This window comes from Coenobita brevimanus, chromosome 27 (assembly GCF_032717465.1).
Source record: "Coenobita brevimanus isolate Jiangsu-jjx chromosome 27, ASM3271746v2, whole genome shotgun sequence".
Classification (NCBI taxonomy): domain Eukaryota; kingdom Metazoa; phylum Arthropoda; class Malacostraca; order Decapoda; family Coenobitidae; genus Coenobita; species Coenobita brevimanus.
The window spans coordinates 14,200,922-14,226,109 of NC_136980.1; the positions used below are offsets into that span (position 1 = coordinate 14,200,922).

The 25,188-nt window shown below is 43.0% G+C and overlaps 1 protein-coding gene across 1 annotated transcript in view; it reads left to right on the plus strand.

Annotated features, from left to right (window-relative positions):
- LOC145394457 ((3R)-3-hydroxyacyl-CoA dehydrogenase-like) overlaps window positions 1-25,188 on the plus strand; it is an 82,186-nt gene that overhangs the window by 11,285 nt on the left and 45,713 nt on the right. The window contains exons 2-5 of the mRNA XM_080268316.1: window positions 7,742-7,858; window positions 11,615-11,808; window positions 11,924-12,108; window positions 12,274-12,401. Coding sequence (XP_080124442.1) covers window positions 7,742-7,858; window positions 11,615-11,808; window positions 11,924-12,108; window positions 12,274-12,401 — 624 coding nt within the window. The remainder of the gene's footprint in view (window positions 1-7,741; window positions 7,859-11,614; window positions 11,809-11,923; window positions 12,109-12,273; window positions 12,402-25,188) is intronic.

A 25,188-nucleotide genomic window follows, 5' to 3' on the forward strand; every position in this document is an offset into this window, starting at 1 on the left:
ATTTGATTCGTGACATGGGTACTGTACAGCGCTGCCAACGAACATAATATTGTAAGTAACAATATTTATTTTAACCAGACCCGATCAGTCTTGCCTCAGTTTTAGCGAAGTTCTGTGCATTGTATACTTATTTCACGTCTGCCCCACAACATACATTCATACATACATACACAATGGTGCTGCTCCTGACTCTTCCCTTCTCAATCACTGGTATTCTAAACTACGTACTTGACGGACATATTCTCGTAAAACAGAGGCTTTTGAGCACTCTCTTACCGATATGCTGTGGACAAAACACACGGAATATATTCTTGCTTAGTTGAAAATGTCTTTGGTGGAGCCTCAAAGTGTTTCCACATGAAAGGTCTGTTTGGGATTCTTCCTCACACAGTGCCACTCAGGGATCACCCTTGAGGTTGGTTACCCACAGCTTTAAATGTCGGGATTGTGTACCCTTGCCCTGAGTTCCGTTTATATGGTGCAAAATGGGATGGGCCAATGGCTGGATGGGTTAAAATGTCTGTGCTGCGGATGTGACTAGTATAAATAAAATACGAGAGAACTTCTAACTGACATGTCGAAATAACACGCAAAGGGGACCAAATATAAATAAATAAATAAATAAGTTGAGGAGACTTCTTACGGAAGACTTGATGACTTTTTTTCCTTGGACAACTAACACCTACAAATATCTCAATGTGATGGAAACTCCCAATGTGATAGGGACTACATTATTGAATGTTTCAGCAACAGAGATGGCGGATATAATTTTAACATCACAGTAACCAGTTTGATGGCAGTAGTCAGTAGTGACCTAAGGAAACTGGCAGTTCAGAGTAAAACAAAATATTTAAGAGTAATGATGTGAGAGCATTCAATGCCTCTAGCATCTGTTTAGCAAGGAATTATTAGAATTTACACTTAAAGGGTACCATTCATCAAATAGTTAATATGCCTACCAATGTATATATTATGTATGCTATTAAAGGTGCTATCTCACGTGTGTGTGTGTGTGTGTGTGTGTGTGTGTGTGTGTGTGTGTGTGTGTGTGTGTGTGTGTGTGTGTGTGTGTGTGTGTGTGTGTGTGTGTGTGTGTGTGTGTGTGTGTGTGTGTGTGTGTGTGTGTGTGTGTGTGTGAACTTACAAGTCATCCTGCAAGTGAACCTTGGATGAACGAATGGGTTGGTTGATGGGCAGATGAGTGGGGTAGGATTTCTGGGTATGTGTGTGTTGTGGGCAAGGTGTGAGGGGTGAGTGTAAGTGAATGGATGGGGTGGATTGGTGGGTGGGTGGGTAGTGGGCAGGATGGATGGTAGATTTTGTGGTTGGACTGTGGATGGGAGGAAGGGTGGTAAGGGACCTGGATATGTTGCTGGTCATCAAAATAACCCAGAGAGGACTCAAACAAAATAACACCACCCCCATCCTGGTCTTGTTACTAACCCTTTCCAGCATTACTTCTCCCCTCCTACTTTATTCCTCCTACATCCTCCCAGCCAAGCTGTTGTTGTTGTAGAATAACTCCAATCTCTCTGGCCGAACAGATCCATCAAGCACATGCTGGCAACTGCCCGTGCAGGGCCATACCATACAGCGAACCGATGTCCCCCAGCGGTTGACAGTGCCCTGCCACAGCAAGTTGCAAGGAAAAGAATGTAATGTTTGGTTCCTGGATTAACTCCATATTTGCCTCTCTCCATCCAGTTAGCAGGGGCACCATATTAGGCTCCACAACACTGTAAATGTTTCCTGGGTTGCAGGAAACCATCAGGCTTGTCACTCAGTATAGAGCCAGCTGAAGTGAAGAGAGAATATTAAAATGTGACCGAAAAGATGGGTATACAAGAATAGAGAAAGGCAGACACAGAAATTGGACGATAAAGGCGAAGGAAAAAGTAGGCAGCATTACAGCAAATGAATGGATGACAGTCACCACCATATACTTGACTAGTATATCAAGGTTATATTCGAAGTGGCTGGGAAGTATTCATAAGACGTCTTCCTTAGTAATTCAAACTGCACAATACATCGCCGTATCCTCTTGCTTGTGACTGATATATGCCGATATTTACCCATTAGCGCCCTGTGTCCTCAATATAGGATGGAACTGGGCATTTTCAAAACTTAATAAGGAAGGGAACCCCGGGGTAGTGACGTATGAGCTTCGTGACTATGAGCTGACTGGCGTAGGGTGGTACGCCTAGCACCCTTCCAGCAAAGTCCCTCGCATGGGAATTCTGGGAGCCAATATGTTAAACACTGGCAAATCTATCAGTTTCTTTAACCAATTAGTGCCCAGTGTCCTCAATACAGGACAGAACTGGGCATTTTAAAAATTTAATAAAGGAGGGAACCGCAGGGTAGGGACGTATGAGTTTAGTGACTATGAGCCGACAGGCGGAGGGCGGTACGCCTAGCACCCTTCCAGCATAATCCCTCGCACAGGAAGTCTGGGAGCCAATGGATTAAAATGTAATTATACACAAGAGTACATGGTCACTATGCAGAATAAAATCGTTATTGAAGATTTACTAAGGAACCTGCCACGACACCTAGAATATGGCGTGAAATCTCAGGAGACATGAACAGTTTGGCAAGAAGACACCGCCTCTGTTGACTGTACGGCAGCCTAAGTCTTTGGTAACCAAGCAGTGTGTAGTTGTGTAAAATTATGCTGGTCAGTAAGATTTCTCAAGACCACACCGTCATACTGTTAGTTTCCCTGTTATCATCAGATTGGAGAAGTGCTCATCGGTTCTGTATTATCACTAATCCTCTCAGTCCGGTGAAACACTTAATTTTATATTTGCTGCATGCAGGCGATATCAGTCAGCTTAGACCAGCGGTTCCCAACCTGGGAGCCATGGCCCCCAAGGGGGCCATGGGACATTGACTGGGGGGCCATGGGCCTTATTGGTAATATACGATATTATAAGGTATTTGGTCTGGGTAAAACCTGACAGAAATCAAGTATGAAATATACCTTACTGTGCTAGTTTAGCCTTAAGTATATTGGGGTAATTACCGTTTTCTGCACAATATCAAATATTAAAAATATATAAATATACGATCTGAGTTATATAGGGGCCATGGAGCTTCTCATAATTTTCTCGGGGGGCCACAGGACCAAAAAGGTTGGGAACCACTGGCTTAGACGAACTGGAAAGGTTTGATACAGCACTGATTAATCCCTTGATACAAAAAGTATCTCCTAATTTGAATAAATTCGTAGTAAGGCAGCAAGAAAATGAATGAATAATCGAACTGAATGGATTAAATTGTGTTCTTGAGTGTCCGGTCCTGTGGTATCAGGTGGTTTCACGGAACTTGTATAAGGAGCAAATATTATGAATGTTTGTACAATTGCAAAGTAAATGTCGATTCACTCAATTATGATTACTACTGTACTAGGACTGTGACCAATGACTTTCCAAACTCAATGATGCAATTGTTGGAACTCTGCAGTCTTCTCACAATACTGCACGAGAGTTTGGTAATTGTTCAGTTAAAAAAAAAAAAAAGTGATATTACTATTCTGGAGACATCTGGATAAAATACTGGTAGGGGTTCCAGAAGGAAAAAGAGTTCTCGTTGGAGGAGATCTGCATGGCCATGTGGTTAGGGAGAGGGGTGTGTTTTCTAGAGTGCATGGCGGTTTTGGAAGTGGAGTGATGAACGCAGGAGAAAGCATAAATCACATCGCACTGGCAACAGACCTGGCAATTCTAAATGCTTTTGTTTAAAGCCTGCAAAACAAACTATCATCAACAAAAGTGAACTAAGCGTGAGTGAAATTGATTTTCTGGTATGTAGAAGGGGCCACTTGAAGGAAATTGTGAATTGTAAAATGATAAATGGTAAGAATGTAGCGGCACAACATCGGCTGGTAGTAGTGCATTGTGAAGTCATAGGCATGAGGAAAGGGAAACAACACAGGGGCGGATCCAGATAATCGGGAACGGGGGGGCGCCATTCCTGGGAACAATGGACGGGAAGGGGGGGGAGGCAGGTGAGAAGGTAAAAATTCCCAATGCATGAGTCTACAGTTTATTATTCTACATAAACTGTCTTCAACCAAATTTAAATTTTCAGAGTTAATAATATGAGATAATAATTCCCATTGTACAGACCTACAGTTTGTTAGTCTGTGCATCAGAATTGTGGTCAACCAATGCTCACTTTCAACTACTTCATTTAACTAGTACGGTGTCCGATGGGATGCACATCCAATTTTATGGGTTCATTTGTTAGTCCACAATATGGTACCACATACTGTAGGATGTGTAAGTCATGCCCAATTAAAACATAGTTCACTTTTCAGGTTTTACTAGTACATTATCCGATTGGATGCACATGATTTTCAATTTTCTACCATGTCCTCTGAAAGTGGATTAACGAACAGCATTTTGTGGGGGTAATCATTTGCATAGGCGGCGATTTTTTTTTTCATTATCCAGACAAGCCACGCAAGAGCACAAGGAAAAAATAATGGCAGGAACTGTGAGCTGAGTAGCCCAGACCAAACGTTCCCGATACAAAACGCTACCATAGAACACGAGTGACAACTCAAAGTACTCCCCGACAAGTCTCATGACTACATCCATCACCCCATAATACTGTACAAAGGAAGACAACACAGCCCAACTACTGGGTGCAACTGGAATAAGCAAGGCATGCCTACTCTCTCCAACGTTAGCTAGGGAAGCGGGGGGTTTGAGGATGCGCGATCTCATCCTTCCACCTGGGAAGAGGGCGCATTTGCCAGCAATACAAAACAAACAATATTTTTCTTTAGCCCCCTCAAGGCAAAGGGATATTACTGACCTTAAGGTAATGTTAAGGCAACGCAAACTAAAAGAGTTCTGGTGAAGTAAGTAAGCAACTCAATACGAGTATATATAATTATGCAAGAAAATAAATGACAATGGCAACACACCTCCCGCCTCCGTCTCTCCCACCAGATGCTGGTTACGTGACAGGCCAGTTTGCTACAAAGAATACTTAGGCTGCTTCACATTTTACTATACAGTATACATTAAAAACATCCCCCAGCAAGACAGACAATATTAACTTTCAGAAAATTACTAAACAAGCTCGGGGACATACAACGTTGACATAATAAATAAAAGGTTTCAAAGGCACGAGACTACGTGTGTAATGTAATAATGACGTCCAGCGTTTGCAGGGTAGTGATAACTTAAGAGAGCATTTTCTTATTCTCGTATTTCTGCATGCTGCCAGTCGTATCTGAGAAACCAAACAGGGGGGCGCACGCCGGGTGCCCCCCCCCCCCCTCCCGAGTCCGCGCCTGCAACAGGGAATCGCAAAAATTTAGTGGTGGAAGTTGAAGGAGGATGAGTTAAAGAGCAAGTTTGGAGCTAGAGTTATGAGAGAAATAACGTCAGAAGAGAATGTAAATGAGTGGTGGGAGAAAAACGGCAGGATCATTAAGCAGGTGGGGGAAGAACTGATGGGCAAAACATCTGGAAAAAGCTCCCCACAAGATAAGGAAACATGGTGGTGGAATGAGGTGCAGGAAAGGGTAAAAGAGGAGAAAGAGACGACGAAGAAATTAGACAGAACTGGGACTGAAGAGGATAAAAAGAGACGAATAACAGCAAATAAAGCACCCCCCCAAAAAAAAAAACAAAGCGGTAGCCAGAGCAAAGGCAAGGGCAGTGGATCAACTCTACGAGGAAGTGGAAACACCGGAAGGACAGAAGATCTTTGCGTTGGGAAAAAAAAAAAAGGAACAAAGTGATAAACGGTCTTATGCATATAAAGCAGATAAAGGATGGTGGGGGTAGGGTACTGAACGAGGAGGAGGGCATAAAAGGATGACGGGGGTAGGGTAGTGAACGAAGAGGAGGGCATGAAAGGAAGGCGGGAAGAGTATTTCGAGACGTTACTGAACGGGGAAAACGAGAGGAGTGTTTTTGGAGATGGGACGCCAAATGAGAGGGAAACACCTGAAATTAGTAGGGAGGAAGTCAAAGCAGCACTGAAAAAGATGTAAAATAGGAAGGCAGCGGAACCAGATGAAATACCAGCAGAGGCATGGAAGAGCTTGGGAGAAGATGGAGTAGGTGTACTAGTAGATTTAATGCAGAAGATACATGATCAGAAAATACCAGAGACCTGACGAGAAATGTGATAGTAGGCTACCGATGTATAAGGAAAAAGGTGACATTCAGGATTGTGGGAACTATTGGGGTATAAAGATGATGTCACACACAAGAAAAATATGGTAGACAATAACAGAGAAAAGGTTCAGGGAGGACACAGAAATTGGTGAACAGCAGTTCAGGTTCATGCCAGGAAAAGGAACAACAGATGCAATCGCTGCAGTGCGTCAAATCCAGGAAAAATTTGGAGAGAAACAGAGAAAGCTGCATATGATAATTATCGACTTCGAAAAAGCGCGTGTTACTGTGCCAAGGCAGGAAGTATGGAGGTGTATGGGGGAGAAGGGTGTTTCAGAAAAGTATGCTACTGGTTAAAGGTATGTATGACAGGGTGAGAACTCGGATCAGAAGTAGTGTTGGTGCGACATAGAAGTTTCCAGTATAAGCTGGGCTACATCAAGGATCTTCGTTGAGTTCCTATATCTTCGATTTTTTAATGGATGTTTTGGGGAGAGGCATCACTGAAGAGGCTCCATGAGTTATGCTGTTTGAGATGATACCGTGCTGACAGATACCACAAGGGAGGGAGTAGAACGGAAATTGGAGAAGTGGAGAAAGAAAATGGAACATAGAGGACTTAAAATTAGCAGGAGAAAGACGGAATATGTATGCATTAACGGAGAAGAAGAACAGAGAGATGTGAGTTTGCTAGGAGAAAAGTTGAAAAAAGTTGGAATATTCAAGTATTTGGGCTCGAGTATAACAGCTGACGGATGACTGGATGCAGAAATTAATCACAGGATACAGGCAGGATGGAGAAACTGGAGGGATATATCAAGAGTGTTATGTGGTAGAAAAGTCAGTGCAAGAGTGAAAGGAAAAGTGTATAAAACGGTGGTAAGGCCTGCAATGATATACGGTTAGGAAATTTGTCCCATAAAGAAGTATCAGGAGAGAAAGCTGGAGGTGGCGGAGATGCGGATGCTGAGATGGATGAGCGGGGTCACGAGAATGGATAAGATCTGGAATGAGAGAATTAGGGGAACGATTAAGGTTGTGGAAATCTCAGCGAAGGTGCAGGAGAGGCAACTACAATGGTACGGACATGTAATGAGAAGGAGTGAGGACTATGTGGGTAGAAGCGTGATGGGCATGAAAGTGGAGGGTAGACGGAGAGGTCGGCCGAGGAGACGGTGGATGGACTGTATACAGCGAGATACGAGGGAGCAGAATATAGCAGGGGATGCGTTTGGAGACAGGAGAACGGAGACGACTAGTCAGAAACGTCAACCCCATACAAACATGGGGCGAGCTAAGGAAGAAGAAAAAGAAGATTGTACATTAAACTAGTATCAAAAGGAAAACACTGTATGCTTTAAGGAGCACTGAGTACTGACTGACAGTAATGTGTAACAAGCAAAGGGCACCAGGCACTAACTGAGAGAGAGAGAGAGAGAGAGAGAGAGAGAGAGAGAGAGAGAGAGAGAGAGAGAGAGCACCGGGTACTGACTGAGTGAGAAAATTGTTCACTGAGATAGCAGAGCACTCACTAGATATAATGCTAGATATTTAAAGAGTAAATTTTACTGTGAACTGATTACTGCCTGTCACTTCAGGCGGCGGGAGCGGCATTGGGCGTGCATGCTGTCAGGTGCTGGCCAGGGAGGGCGCCCAAGTGGTGGTCGCTGATATCAACCTTCAGGCGGCCAAACACACCCTCACTCTCCTGCCTGGTAAGTCATTCTTCCCTCCATTGCGTCACAGACTAGCCAGAGATAAAGTTAGGTATGCATGATGCGCTATTGTATTCAGTGTAATACTGTGGAGAAAACGGTCAACATGGGTAAAAGTCTGCTGACACCCCTGTCTTTCATACTCTCAAAATGGAAACATTAGGTCGGGCATTCTCCTCTTGTGCATGTAATTCAATACAGTATGATCACTTTTGACCGATTGCCATGTTTGCCTGGTTTATTATAATTATTAGTCTTAGGGTTTATGGAAGTGACACTGCCAAGAAAAAATTTATGATTTGTCGGACCAAAGGGGGCGAAGCAATAATTGAGTTTCCTACCAGTACTTTGTTATATGCAATATGGTGAGGGAGTCTTCCCTGGAGGAGTTCCCAGACCAGCACGTACAGGTATGCAGTAACGTTTTTTTTTTTTTTGAGGGGGGGGGAGGTTAGCTGATCGGAACTCGTGTAATCTGGAAGAAAGTAATTATAATGACTACAGAGGAAAATGACTGGATGGGGTTGTGGTGTGCTGGGTGAAGAACTGTCAGTTCTGAGAAGGGAGCAATATGCCTGGTGATCATTTCGTTGAGGTCACCTCTCCAGAATGTGCCATCAAGTTATAGCCTAGGTGATTGTTTAGCCCATTTCTGGTTGACACATAAATTTGCATGCTCCCCAGTCTGTCACCTGTTGGGCAAGATGGAAATTTACTTTCTCTAGTTTGTCACCTGTTGGGCAAGATGTAAATTTATGCTCTTCCCATTTTATCGAAGGTTGGTCAAGATGTAAATATGCGTCCTCCCTTGAGTGTCCACTGTTGGACAAGATGTAAACTTACCTCAGCATTTGGAAATCGGTTCATAACACTGTACGTAGGTAAAAGTACCATGATTGAGATTCTCAGGGATCAGGCCACGTTATTTGGCCGTTAATGCATCACTCCACATATCTCTGTACTTCTCTGTCATTCTCCCTCATCTGTAACTGACTCTCTCTCTCTCTCTCTCTCTCTCTCTCTCTCTCTCTCTCTCAAAACCTAAGCATGATTTAACAAACCTCAATAAGTACGAGGTTCTCTCCTTACAACGCCACTTCACTTTCTTTAACTAAGGGCACTGTGATAATAACATGACAAATTTCAGGTTGCTTAACTTTCTGCCTGTTGAAGTGGCATAATATGGCAATTATTCAGCACCAGAGAAGTAGGCTAGTCAGTTAATTACTATCATGGGTGATATTTACGTGTCATCTATAGTTCCTTCACCTAACTTGGACCAGATTTTCGACTTTTTGCAGTTATTTTATGTAGCACAGTGGAAGAAGACAGTGCTACGCCACCATGTCCTTTCCATAGCAGTTCCTCGTGACCTGCAACATATTCCAGTATTTATCTACAATCTTGTTCCACCTTAACATTTGAGAGGGACAGTGATATTAAGCAAGTTAGAGTAAAAAGAGTATAGTTTCCTCCGCAGTCTCTCTCTCGCTAACTCATAAGCTAGAGACGCCAAGTACTAATTTAAATGACAGTTCATTAAATAATGACATTCACAAATATAGGTAGGCCATTGCTGGTATTTGTACAAGTTTCATAACTAATGCTGTTATGAACATCTTAGTGTTAGTCACACATCCCGTAGCAAGAATTGTTTCGTGAATATTCCATGGTGTGGGTTGCCAGGCAATAAGGTTCTTAAAATTAATGTTTGCAAAACCACAGGCTAAGGGGTATAAATATTAACTATTTCTTCATAATCGTATAGAACAGTTTACAAAATGATGAGTCTTATAACCTTGAGTGCCGAGTTAGGTGCAGTACCATTTAAGTTTATGGGTTCATTAGACAATCAGTCATTTATCACAAATCAACCACTTTTTCTCTGGCTTTACAAAGTGCTCGAACTTTAAACCTTTGGGTTGTGACACTTTCTCTGCACATACAACAGTGACAATACACTCAGCAGCGACTTAAAAAAAATAAAAATAAAAAAACAGAGTAAACATCGCCGGCCTGTTCATTGCAGCAAACAATACACGCAGTATTTTTACATGGGCAGTAAAAAAAAAATGCATTGCACTTTGATTTATATTGTACACATGTACCGTACTTAATCTTCTCACCCACGGCTTTTATTACAGCCATAGAATTATTCTGCATGGCGTCAGATAGCTTTCTCCTTTTTCTCCAAAATATGCGAAGTGTGCATTGATGGTGTTCTTGTTTAACGACTGTTTGTCAGCTTACAATTTTCTTGCATTTCCAGTTTTTGAGCCATTGACTGACGAAGGTTATCTTATCAATGTTTTCTTTCATATAGAGTCCAGGAATCCCCAAATATGACAAATGGGGAGGGGAGGGGGAGATAAAAGCTGGAAAAAAGTGTTGATGTGATAAAGTAAAACCTGCGGTATAACTCTGGAGTATGTAACCTTTCTCTGGTACCACCCTGCACTTACTGTCTGTTCTTTGAAATTAGATAATTGGTTCTCAGTACAAGAGTGTTGGCATCGTACTAAACCTCATACTAATACTTACTGTACTTGCGGTATGAATAGGAAAACTGACTAAAGAAGTTTTGAATAAAAATATTGTTATGGTAGACCATTTGTTTTTGCCAGCTTTTATCTCCCCACCCCCCTTCCCCAACTTTATCATAGTTGGGCTATACTTGACTCGAGGTGAAAGAAAAAGAGTGCTGTACTTACCTTCGTCTGTGAATGGTTCAACAAATGTGAAAATGAGAGAAAATTTTGGAAGATCACATATGGCCGTTAGATGAGTAATAGTCCGGTACTGCATATTATGTACACATACACACACAATAAACATTATATATATATATATATATATATATAAATATATATATATATATATATATATATATATATATATATAATTTATTTATTTAATTACATTTATATATGCAAAAACATTTCTGGCAGCAGGCTAACTCGCTTTGGATGGGAAGACCAAATACTAATGAGCAAACACGTTAAACTGAAATACCTTTGTTTCATTCTCCTTGTATAAATTATATATTGCACGTGTTGCTTGGTGCAGTGAAGTGGCTGACAATGTTTGCTATGCTGACTCGACGAATTTTCTTTTTCAATCTGTGAATGTACTGTAATTAACACCCAGTAATGCTGTTTCCAAATGGGCTCAGAAGTGCTCAAAATAAGTGGATAACTCTCCCTCCCTCTCCCTCACTCTCTCTCTCTCTCTCTCTCTCTCTCTAACACACACACAAATTTCCCCCCAGGGCTGTGGCACAGGCTGCTTTCTTTGTAGCTAAATCAGAAAATAAAAATAGCATCTCACAAGTGGTGGAACACGCTCGATTTTGCTTTCTTTAGTGTTGGCGTGTCCACACCTCCACTTCTTAGGGACGTTGGTACAGTTACTTAATGCCCGAAGGAGGAGGTTGGCATTTTACCTCAAGCACCTGACAGTAAGCAATCTAATGATATTCTTATCGTGCAACATTCTTGCAGTCCTGAGGTAAAACCTCCTAATTTTGCATTTAGCTCTGTTTGGATGATATCAATTTAACTTTTTATTTGGAATCAAAGGTCAATATTTAGTTCCCCTCAGTATAAATATATTTTTGTGGCTTGATGCTGCATGAGACGTTTCCTTTAATTGCTATTTGCACCCGAGGATTTTCCAGTTTGCAGGATTTTGTTTTTATTTACGCAACATCTTATATCGTATTAAAGAATATATGCATTATTCCCCCGTCTCCGGCAGGTGGGCAGCAGCACGTGGCTGTGGCCATGGACGTAAGAGAAAGGAGGAGTGTGGAAGATGCCATGAAGTTAGCCCAAGACCAGTGTGGCGCACCGCCCTCACTGCTAGTCAACTCTGCCGGCGTGGCCATCACAGTTCCCATGTTAGAGACTGATGATGACACCTGGCAGAAGATTATTGATGTCAACCTGACGGTCAGTTCCAAGTTGTGTACATGACATATAAGTAACAAAATATGGTCAACTTATGATGAAATTAATACTGGTACACAGGCAACAACCAATATAATTATCATCTTGAACTCCACAGGGAAGTTTCTTGGTAACCCAGGCTTTTGCAACATCACTGCTGGAAAATGGAAAAGATTCCAAGGGTGCAATAGTGAATATTGCAAGTATTCTGGGGAAAACTGGCCACACAAATAAGAGTGCCTATACTGCAAGCAAAGGAGGAGTTATTTCACTCACCAAGACGTGTGCTGCCGAATTAGCGAGGTAACTAAAACATTCAGGCATGTAGACAATGGACTGATCATGGCTTCCAGGTCGAGTATTTGATGTAATGCTGGTAATTATTTTCCTCATATAAAAATATATAATTTTTTTATGTCATTCATCCATACTGAAGTGTAAATTACTAAAACTCCCATACCATTTCAGCAGAGGCATACGTGTAAACTGTCTGCTACCTGCAGTGATTGACACACCAATGTCAGCAACCTCCAGTAAGGAGATACTTGAGAACTTCAAGCGGCTCACACCACTGGGTAGACCTGGCTGTCCTGAAGGTTAGTGGAGGCAGTGAATTAGTTGGTCGGGCGATGTCATGAGATGATTGGTGGCTAGATCTGAGAGGTTATAATACATAATTAGCCTGGTATAGATGTCTGACACTAGGAGGAAGAGTGGTTAGCAGAGAGAGAGGTTACTTTTGCCCCAGGCTTCACCGGGCTATATGTACAGATTCTTTTCTCCATAGTTCTGCTGTTACACAGACGAAATAAATTCACATTATACAATAGACACAAAAATAGTTGGAGAACAGAAGTGCACTTTCAAATATTTTATCTAACCAAAACTATGTAGTATAAAACGAATAAAGTCAAATGACTCAGAAATTCCTGTGCAACTATTTATATTCTTTTACTTTTGATATGGACACTAAGTCAGATTAATAAAGGCAGGAAGTCCATGTAAAGAATTCACATGAACACAACAGTATTACTAAACTTACAGTAAAATTGAATATAAACGAGATATGGTGCATCCATTTTTTTCTGCCAAGCGCAAAGAGGCTGATGGCACAAAATCATCCAAGAATTGTTTCCTTTACGTGACCGATATTTCCTCTGCGACCTTTTTGCATTTAATATCAGTAAAAGCAGTGACTGACTGCATGGTAGCAATGTCAAAAACACAGTACTTAAAAACAAGAAACTCTGTTGTTAAGTCCCCATCCCACACTGTCACAGGCTCCACCAGCAATAGTTCAGTATGGGAAGGAAGTTGCCCGGTTAGTTGTTCTTCCTAGAGGCATCCTTTAAGTGTACAGCAACACAGATCAGCTCAGGCGTTGTAAATAAACACTGGCTTCTTAAGTTTGCTGTCGTTATTTTCCAAATAATTACACTTAATGCTTCCCAACTTCTTTGCTGTTTTCACTAGTACTGGAGCTAAACAATCTCCACTGACACTGAACTAAACTCAAACCGAACTGAAAAACCTCTAGTTCCTTCCCCATCCGTTTATAAAGTACCAGTATACTAGAATTATCTACTACATTCTCGGGGAGGCAACAGTTACCAACTCGGAGACATCCAAAATATCCAGAGTTTTCGTACACTGCGTAACACTTAAATTATTTAGCATACAAACTGAGATAAAATTACATAATTTAAATCACATAGATAAGACATTATGGAGAAAAAGAGCACAAAAATTAATGTACGGGTTACAAAATAACTCCGCTAACAATAACAGGCTAACTGGCAACTCAGACACGTAACTGAAAAATGAAAGAAATACTGTGAACCTTCCAGTACTTCCTATCTAGCAAATCCCGCTTCCCAACACTACCCCCTCCCTAGTCCTTTGTCATCCCAAGAAAACTACATAATGTATAAAAACATCATCCTTAATCCAAACTAAACATCTAATTATACACAAAATAGTCATTCAACTCATCAGGTCTTCTCCAATGCTGCTTCCGACAACGTCCTTGCACCTCCACACAGTCCATTCCTCCTGGAATGTCTTGGTCCTCTTCCTGATTCACTTCTTCCCTCGGGAGACTGTCACCATCCTCTTGTACTTCAGCTCCATAGCCCTCCTCAACATCTTCGGCTGAGGGTGGGCAGGATTCCTCAGAGACGTTCCAGCTATACTATCCTGCCCCATGGTACTGCCACAGACGATTCACATGTACCACCTTTGGGCGAGACTTCCTGCCTCCCTGAATCAGGTACACTACGTATGACAAGCGGTTGAACACAGTGTAAGGCACTATTCACACTATATGGACGGTCTCGCTCCAGTCACGCTCCACTTTCTCTGCTCACGGTCCTGGTGCATTCACACGTCCGGTCTGCTCTTGCTTTGCTCACGGTCCCATCATCCTCTCTCCCTCAACAGTAGAAGTACCACCACCATTGACGGAGGATGTGTGACTTGTGAAAAGTCACACATCCTCCATCAATGGCCATTAGATATTTTATTTCAGGAGAGAGAGAGAGAGAGAGAGAGAGAGACTCACAGCAAAAAGACAAATAGTTTCGCTTTAAGCTCTATAACAAACAACCAAGAACACAAACGCTTAAAATACGGGCGGTTTCTTGTATCTTGTGGGGATGGCTAAATCAGCGTTATCAGTGTCTATCCTGCCTCATTTATTCATTTCATACTCCCACTGCCACACTCACGCCCACACTAGCATATTGAGCCATCCACACAAGATACTGTCAGGCGAGTTTCCAGTGTAGCACTATTTATGGTCCACCCTGAATGATATCTCATACTCACTGTCGGTTTAGAGATTCCGCAGGGCCTCTCCCTTAGCGATTTATTCTGCATATGACCCCTCAGTATTGATTAGTTTTTTATTTATGTAAACCATGTCCATAGTAAAACGAAATAATTTACATTCAAGAGAAAGATAAGGGGAAATGTTCAATATAAATCGCTAAGAGTGTAAGGAAGACTACAGTACTATGCTGCTAGATGTACTCGTAAAACAGGAATCTCTCTCTCTCTCTCTCTCTCTCCACCTTTTCAAGAGACTCAGAGGAGCAGTACCCATCCGTACGATGGCTGAATTAATACTGGAGCAAAGCGAGACCGTGAAGGGTGTTTACCCTGTCGGTTCGCTCTGCTCACGGTCCATTCTCACTCTGGTTAAAAAGATCTTTTGAATGGATCGTGGGCGGAGCGTTCCTTGACCGTTAATGCCAGTGTGAATGCTTCCACTGAAATGCATGTAATGATATTTGACTAGACCGTGAGCGGAGTGCGACCGTCCCTAGAGTGTGAATTTGGCCTAAGGCCCATCCCATGGGCTCTACAGCTTCGGTGACTGTCCCTTCTTTCGCTGAGGATTATATAACCAGACTTTGTCACCATCTTTTAAGCTCACATCACATGCCTTGGCATCATACTTGTGCTTCATCACTTCGCTAGAAAACTTTAGAGCTTCGCTCATTTGATGATGTGCCTCAGCCAGCCTTTCCTGAAGATGCTTTGCATAGTTGGAGGTGTCTGTAGGCAGCTCTTCACCAGGTGGTCTTAGTATTAACAAGTCAATGAGTAAATATAATTCGTGGACCAGCATCAGTTTTGCAGGGATGTAACCAATAGACTTATGGCATCGTTTCGTTTTTAAAGGCTCCAACATGCTTGCATGTGTCGGCCTTGGTCACCTAATGGCGGCTCTCCACGCTGCACGATCCATTGCAGCCTCCCTGTTCAGTCCCTTAACCCTAAGGTCGCAGTTAATGACCTCGTCCCATGTCTTTCTTGGTCTACCCCTCATAACCCCACCCCCAATATTAACACTTCTCACCTTCCTCACCCAATTATCATCCCCCATCCTCTCCACATGTCCAAACCATCTCAATTTACCTCTCCTCATCACAACACCAATACACTCCAGTCCCAACATACCTCTCAACTCTTCCATCGTAAACCCAGCCCCTCCAGGCCTTGGATGCAGGGACGCACTGCACATCCACCTAATCATTGTCATTTCTGTACGTCTGAGCCGGCGAATATCTTCCTCCCTCACTGCCCAGGTCTCACTGCCATACAGCATTACACTCCTAACACATGCTGCATACAAAGACCCCTTAGCACGTAGGGAGAGCCCTCTCCATGTCAGGAGAGGCAAGAGCTCCCTGAACTTCTTCCAACCACTTCTCACCCTAGCCACACTTCCAGCACACAACATGTCTCCCAAATAACAAAACTCTTTCACACACTCAAGAGATTCACCTGCAAGTTCGATCCTTTCACGTCTGACAATCTCCACCTGCTCACCCCGGCATGCCGTACATATAAAATCAGCATTATCTCGCAGTCTACCTCTGATACCACTACATCTCTTATGCACCCATTTATCACACACACCGCACAAGATGGAATTACTTCCCACGCCCTTGTGGCAAACTGCACATGGCCACTCTCCCTCGTCTTTGACAGTACCGCCACCAACCCTAGATAACATCACTTTTGTTTTATCTGCATTTACCCTTAAACCCTTTTGCCCCATACTATCTCTCCACTTCCTAAACCTTTCCTCCGCCTCCCTTTCATTCTCTGCAATCAACACCAAATCATCAGCATACAACAACTCCCACGGGAGTCCGTTTCTAAAGTCACTTGAAAGGGCTTCAAGTACCATGATAAACAACATGGGACTCAAGACTGACCCCTGATGCACATCAACATTCACGGAAAACTCATCACTCAAATCTCCATTCACTCTCACCTGGGTGTGAGCACCCACATACATGGCCATAACCACCCTAACCAGCCACTCCTCCAAGCCAAGCTTTCTCATTGCCCACTTCACCACCTCTCTAGAGACTCTGTCAAAGGCCTTTTCCAAATCAACAAAAACAAAATAAAGATCCCTTCTCCTACCAATATATTTTTCCTGAAGCTGTCGAACAATGAATATGGCATCAGTGGTCCCCCTACCTGGCATAAACCCAAACTGCATCTCATCAATATTCACTCTTTCTCTAATCATACCTTCTAAAACTCTCTCCATTACCTTCATTATCTGATCTAAAAGCTTTATACCTCTATAATTTCCTCTTTCCAGGGCATCACCCTTCCCTTTATACACATTTACAATTACACTCTTCAGCCAATCATCTGGGACAACACACTCATAAATAATCCTACTTATCAGGGCAGTGACTAAACTTACCCCTATATCGCCTGAGGCCTTCAACATTTCGGCAGTCAACCCAGACACACCTGCTGCCTTCCCCACCCTCATCCTGCCTATTGCCTCACTCACAGTAGCAGTATCAATCAAAGGCCAAGGGCCAGACACTGGATCTGCTGGCTCCAAACCTTCCCTGTCCCAGTCAAACTCCTCATTCAACAACCGGTTATAATGCTCTCTCCATGCATCTTTAATATCCTCACTGTTCACCACTACCCTTCCTTCATCATTCTTCACACTGCTCACCTATGATATCCCGATTATCCCTCTTCACCTGACCTGCCACCCTAAATAAATTTTTTCTTTCCCCATGATTTAGGTTATCAAGTAATTGTCTCTGTGACACAGACTTTGCCCTGTATACCTCTCTTCTAGCCCTACGCTTGGCAGCCGAATATTCCTCTTTGCTGCCACCCTTCTTCCATTCCCGGAAAAGCCTTCTTTTCTCCTTAATTGCAGCTTCTACACCCTCATCCCACCACCAAGTTACTTTATGTCTTGGTGGTCCTCTTGTCCAGCCGCATGTTACATCAGTAACTCTCAAGAAACTGTTCTTGAGGGCTCTGTACTGTTCATTAATGCCTCTGTCTACAGCTCCCTGTTCAGCCACCACTCTCCTCAACTCGCTATAGAAGGCATCCCTTACTACTTGGTTTTTCAGCTTCCATATTTTCCTCCTAGGTACGTAAGTCCTCTTTTTCATCACTTGTTCTTTAAGCACCATATCACAAATCAATAGTTTGTGCTGCTGCACACACTCCTCACTTCCTATAACTTTAACATCACTCACTAACCTCCTATCGGCCCTCCTAACCAGAAAATAATCTATCTGACTGCTATTTCCCCCAGACTCATACGTAATTAACCTACTGTCTCTTTTCCTAAAATATGTGTTGCACACAATCATGTCCATTGCCTCCCCAAACTCGAGTATCCTTTCCCCTTCTGCATTCCTTAGACCATACGCACATCCTCCATGCACTCCTTCATAACCTTGTGCTGCTTCACCTACATGACCATTTAAGTCCCCTCCCAAAATCACTATCTCATCATCCCGCATACCACCCACTACACGTATTAAATCATCCCAAAATCTATCTTTCTCTGATTCATCCAATCCTGCCTGTGGACCATATGCCGATATAATCGCAGCTATCTTTCTTCCCAACAGAATTTTCACTACCAATATCCTATCGCTTACTCTCAAAACATTCATAACATATTCTACCCATTTCTCCGCAACCATCACACCAACACCTCCATATCCGTCTGTCCCCCCTGCCAAAACAACTTATAGCAACAGTCCTTCCCAACAATCTTTCTGGCTGATCCCCCCCTGTACCGGACTTCCTGCAAACACGCCACATCCACCCACCTCCTATTGAATGCCTCAACGATTTCCCCTGCTCTTCCCCTCAAAATTTCCCACATTCCATGAACCCACCCTCATCCCCATGGGTGATTTACTGTCCTCAGGCTTGCTTTGAAACTTATTTTGTTTTGTCATCTTCAGTATTAATAAAGGGGGACAGACACAGCACAGGTCCCACTCACTGCACAGTCCCAGGTCCAGGCAATGGATCTGGGACCCCTAGTCCACCAGCTTACCAGTGGCTGTGGTAGTGGCCTCGGGGCACCCTGCCAGGACAGCTGCAGGGACACCCTCCAAGCGCGTCTTGGCACTGCAACTATCCCGCCATTATACACCCACTGATAGGGCAGCCTCCTGGGGCGCTACTCCCAGGTTTGGGCCCCTCTCTATTGGGCGGCAGTGGCAGCCTGGGAACCGCAATGCCCTGTACCCTTTAGCACAGGCCCGAGCCCGATCTCGCCCTGGACCCACGATCTATGCCGGCGGAACCCCCGCCACGCCTACCCCCAGAAGTCCGCCACTAGGTAGCGGGGGCAAAGTTTTCTGGCCGCATGCCCTTGCTGGCGCCAACCCCTGTAACGTAGCGGGATACGTTGTGTGAAACGTAAAGTGCCTGTGGTGTAATGCATAGATAGTTGGAGGAAATGTTTGGGAGAGTATGCTGGTCTACTCTCCATGTTACTGTCACACTGAAAAGGTCAGCAAAGGGGGATGGTTAGATAGCTAGTGAAACAGGAGCTCCAGCTCTCCCTATCACCAGCATTCCCATTCCCCTCGGGAGTACTACCCTGTTCGGCCCGTGCTACGGCCTCCTCCTATAAATGGAATGCAGACTGATATGTCATCAGCAGCACAGGTAATTTCTTGTCCCATTCCCTTTGTCCCTCTATACAGTACTTGGCAAGTTCTTGTCCCAGGGTCCAGTTGCATTTCTCCACCATCCCATCTGACTGTGGTCTTAGTGGGGTCGTCCTGGTCTCCTTGATCCCCAGTAACTTTCAGCACTCACGGAACACAGCAGACTCAGACTTTCTGCCTTGTCTCAATGTAGCTCTTGTGGCATCCCAAAACGACCAAAAAACTGCCCAACAAACACCTGAACAACAGTTGCAGCCTCTTGATGGGGGATGGCATAGGATTCTGGCCACTTTGTGAAGTAGTCCATGGCAACACATAAATTTACCGGTATCCTCTTTCAGTGAGTGCCAGAGGTTCAGCAATGTCCATTGCAACTCTTTCTATTAGTGCACCCACTTTGTACAGCTGGAGAGGGGCACAACCACGTTTCTTGGGTCCCTTCTTAGCACAGCATACATCACAGGCCTGAAACCACTCTTCAACATCCTCATGCATGCCAGTCCAGTAGAACCTCTGTTGGCTGACCTGGAGTTTTCTTCACTCTCAGGTGTCCACTAGTGATCTGGTTATGGGACTCAACAAACATCTTGGACCCCATTTTCTTTGGAGCCACCAGTTTCCAATACTTGCTGAGACCATCAGGCGTCTCCTCCTAATGCTCCAGTAGTCCGTTGTTTAAACAAAGAAGGTCCCATCGATTCCAGTACCTCTTAGCTGCAGGGCTGAATCTGGACACCTCTTCCCAAGATGGTTGCACTGTACTCCGCTGCAGCACTCTAGCACTAATTGTAAATTTGCATCATCCATCTGCATTCCTTCAGGTCTTCTTCATCTGATGCTGTCCCTGTCACTACAGTATGGTTGCATTTCTTGCTACGATCTTCTTTTTTTACTACCCTGCCGTCACTCTGGGTCACAAGGCTGATGACTGAGGCTGTCAGCATTGCCATGTACACGCCCAAGACGGTGCTGCACCTTATAGTTGTGTTGATCCAGCTTCCTGAGCCAGCATGCCTGTTGTCCTTCTGGATTCTTTAACGTCTTCAGCCACTTGAGTGCCGTGTGGTCTGTCCTGCTGATAAAGCAGGATCCATACAAGCAGGGATGGAAGAAATCAAGGCTCTTCATCACTGCCAAGAGCTCCTTACTGCCAAGAGCTCAAGTGGCCTAAACATCTTGTTATAATACACCACCGCATACTCTTTTTCGTCCTTCTTCTGTGACAGGACATCACCAATACCACAGTCACTGGCATCACAGTCTGGGATGAATGGCTGACTCTGACCTGGTTATGGCAGTACTGGAGAGTTTGTCACCGCATGTTTGAGTTCATCGAAGACCTTCTGAGTCACTGCAATCCACGTAAACTTTTGCTTCTTCCCCAACGACTTGTGCAGTGGTGCAGGAATAGTTGCAAAGTCCTTGATAAAATGCCGATAGTAGGTACACAAGCCCAGGAAACTTGTTAGTTCCCTCACACAAGTTGGAACCGGCCAGTTTTTCACAGCTGCCACCCTCTCTGTATCAGCACGGATGACACCATCGCCTACAGTGTGTCCCAGGTACTTCACTTCCTTCAGGAACAAGTAGCACTTCTTGAGGTTCAGCTTGAGGTGTGTTGCTTAGATTCTGTTGAACACCTCCGATAGCCTCTCCAATTCCTCATCTGAAGTCCGTCCAAACACAATTACATCGTCCAGATAGATGAGAGCTGTCTGCCAGTGCAGGCCTTCCAATGCATGATCCATGAGATGCTGAAAAGTAGCTTGGGCATTGCATATGCCAAATGGCATCACGTTAAACTGTCATACACCCCGCCCATACAAAAAGGCTGTTTTCTCCTTGTCCTTCTCTGCAACCTTGACGTGATGGTATCCTGTTTTCATATCTAGGGTGGAGAAGCACTTGGAACCTGACAGAGCATCCAACGTGTCATCAGTCCTTGACAAGGGATATGCATCCATCACTGTCACTTAATTCAGGGCTCAATAATCCACACAGCACCTTACCAAGCTGTTCATCTTACCAGAACCACTGCTGATGCCCAAGGACTGCTGGACTTTTCTGTCATTCCTTGACTTTGGAGATTCTCCATCACCTTCTCCATTTCTTGCCGTTGGGCTGGCTCCATCCTCCATGCTGACTGTTTAATCAGGTGGTGATCCCCGGTGTCTATACAATGCTCCACCAGATCAGTGCACCCCAGGTCTAGGTCTCTGGTCAAAAAGACATCAGCAAACCTCGTTTTCAGCTGCCTCAACTTCAGCGCTGGTAATTTTCTTCTGTAACACTTAACAATTTCATCGCAGATAGCAATTATGTGTTGTGCCAAACACACTTCTTTAAATTTTATCAACTTCATATAGGTAAGACAAAAATCAAAGCAAGATAAATAACCTAACTATTCTAGAATGACCCAAACATTGAACCTAACCATTCTGGAATGACACAAACTCTGAACCTAACCATTCTGGAATGACACAGACTCTGAACCTAACCATTCTAGAATGGCACAAATGTAAAACCTAACCATTCTAGAATGACACAAACGTAGAACCTAACCATTCTGGAATGACACAAACTCTGAACCTAACCATTCTGGAATGGCACAAACGTAGAACCTAACCATTCTGGAATGACACAAACGTAGAACCTAACCATTCTGGAATGACACAAACGTAGAACCTAACCATTCTGGAATGACACAAACGTAGAACCTAACCATTCTGGAATGACAAACGTAGGAACTGTGCATGCAATATTTCTATGTATCTTCTCTCCCATATATACAGCAATCCCCCTAAGACAGAATACAGAGGCGGCTATGATATACTGACTGGTATCATCAGCTTATTACATGGACACAGTGCACTGAGATATTAATATTCGTGTCATAGAACTGTAGGCTTCAATCCTCTTACTTGCAGTTTTGCACAGACTAGTTCATTAGTGTATCGCTGCACAAGAACTGCGAATGATGGTAAACATATATAGTTATCTTTTCTTCAAGAATCATGGGACCAGCCTCTGCACTTCTTCTTGGGTTGTAACATATCTACCGGATACCCAAGCTTCTTAATACATAATAGAAACCTTTATGAAGTTATGCTGTATGGTAGGCATGTAATTAAAACTAAAATGGGATGCTACTGATATCATCAAAAAGAAAAGAAATAATGCCACTGTTCAATCAAACGATGACAATACAGGATCATGTATCTGTCTGCAACTCAGCCAGAGCTTCGGCTATCAACAAATACTTACAGAAAGAGGAGGCCTTAGGACTGGAGCATCCTCACACGTAAATTAAGAGATATAGTCAAAACAAAAGTGAAAGAAGTAAAAATGAGAACAGTGTATTATACAACATACCGTGCAGTGGAAAACATACACAGGGGAAACAGGACGAGGAATGAATATTATAGAGATAGCAGAACACAAAGCAGATGTGCGGAGTCAGAGTATATGATTTCCTAGTGTTGTACATACATCAGAACAATCATTTGACTAGCTGGGAAGAAGTTACTGTCATTGAGAAAGATCTGAATAAGTAAATGAGGAAAAACGTTGGAAGCAGCTCACATTTGTGTAAAAAATCAAATTTACCATAGGGGTGGATATTTCAGTCCATGTAGGTACACAGCAAGGATAGCACTACTGTTGCAAATAAGGATGGGGTAGAATAACGGAATTTTCCTATAGGTAGCCAATTAGGCTGCGGCACGAGAAGAGGGAGGGAATTTCCAGGGGTATAAACGTCTCGGCTCTATGACGTCTTGTTTAGAAGTGCTTTAATGCACGGTAGAGGAGGGTATGGACATGTGTGTTTTGCTCTTCTCTAGCTACAAGGCTGCTTCACCAGCATTAGCTTTTTATTCACCATTAAGGTGTTGTCAAGTTAGCTAGTACTTTTTTTTCTTTCCTACCCTGCCTACAGAAACAATATGTGTTTGTATCTATTGCTTAAGATTGCCCCTGTTTACAAGTAATCACCTATGGAGTGACCCTCTCATTGGTCAGTTGTAGGCATTATAGGCACCAGTATATATCTCATATCACAATGTGCAGTATATAGTGTCTGCTGCAGACATACACAGCTTCACACTAAGAATGTCAATCCACATGCTGTATATCTACAATCCTGTTGTCCCAGACCATCAAGAATGTCTTAACACTTGATGTACCTCAAACAATATGTTTGCAAGAATTTCATGATACAAGCAGGTTGACTAGTCTGAGCCATTTACCTGATGCCTTGGAAACTAACCATGGAAATCTACCAGACGCTACATCCCCACCGAGCCGTATGTATTCTCAGATTTCGGAGAACATAGACAGACAGCCTAAGAGCACGATCGAGGGCAGAAGGCAGGAGATACGGTCAGCTAGGAGGTTTGCTGTCACGCTACTTTACGCTGTCAATCATATTTCGATATAACTGTGGACAACAAACTCCATAACCCAAGAGTGTTCTGTAACTCACCTCACTTACGATACACAGAGGGGAGTAGGTGAGACGTACCTATTCACTCTACTCGATGATGCACAGTTTTACTAGCTGCGGCCCGTGTTACATTCCACTGGTGATACAGGGGAAGCCATTAATCTATGATACACCTACAATCTCCCCATCTGATCAGACCCCCTCGGCCACATTCATTGATATTGGTCGCAGTGGTGGGATGTAAAACTGCTATAAACTACGTTTATCGATATTGGTGTCATCGATATTGGTGACAGCAGCAAGTTCTAGCCATACAACGCCCGTCTCATGACTTTATCCAGTGCTTTGACGATATACAGTTACAACCAACCTCCCTGTATCTCTACGTCTATCTACAGCGACGTCATCAATAATGGTGACAGTGGTAAGTTCGAGCCATACGACACCCCATGACTTTATGCTGGCGGTGCTTCGATGATCTAAAATTACAACCTATACCTAAAGACGAATTTTGAAATGAACTAACATATCAAATTGACTTCAGAACCTTTGGAGGACTGTAGTAACAAGTGATGTGTGATACAAAGGAAACTACATGAATACTGTACATATTGTAGGTATTGTATATACGATTTTATATAAAATAACAAACTAGGGGGTTACATATAATATCATCTAAATATAAACAGTGCAACATAACTAAGCCAATACACCTATTGTGTCTCACATAAACATATAGCCAGTATATCACATATGGCTGATTCATGATACGACTGACTACTGTTGACTTGCCAATGTATCGCTCTTATTGTATAAATTATATACATATGTATCAATCATATAGCTACAATGACTACACTTATGATTCTTGCAGTTACGCTACAATTGCTACAAAGATGTAACTACAGTTATATAACTACAAGCACTAGCATTACTGCAATTATCTTTACAATTGTTTCAGTTCTTTAATTTCAAATTTGTTACAACCACATTTTGTGACAGTTGCATTAACACAATAAGAACTACAATTTATTACAACCACATTTGTGTATCAGTTGCATTAACACATTGTTATGTTACAGCTACAGTTCTGTAACAGTTGCATTTACACAGTGTAATTACAATTCATTAATGCAATGTAACTGCAGTTATGATACAATATTCTTACAGTTATGTTATTCTTACAATATTGAGTATTTCACTTAACCCGTATAGTGGTGGAAAAAAAAAAAAAAAAAAAACATGCCCCTCTACGACGGCCGATTTTGGACTGTTTTTTCTGGTTAAATGGGCTGAATACATCAATATAAGATCCTTGGCATCAGTGAAAGTAAACACTAAAGCCAGGAAGTCGGTTGAATCGAATCAGGTTGGTGCCATTCTACCACTGAAATCTTCACTGTTAATGAGAGAGCAGAGCGGCTGTGAGCTTGTGAACCAATTTTGGATTTTTTT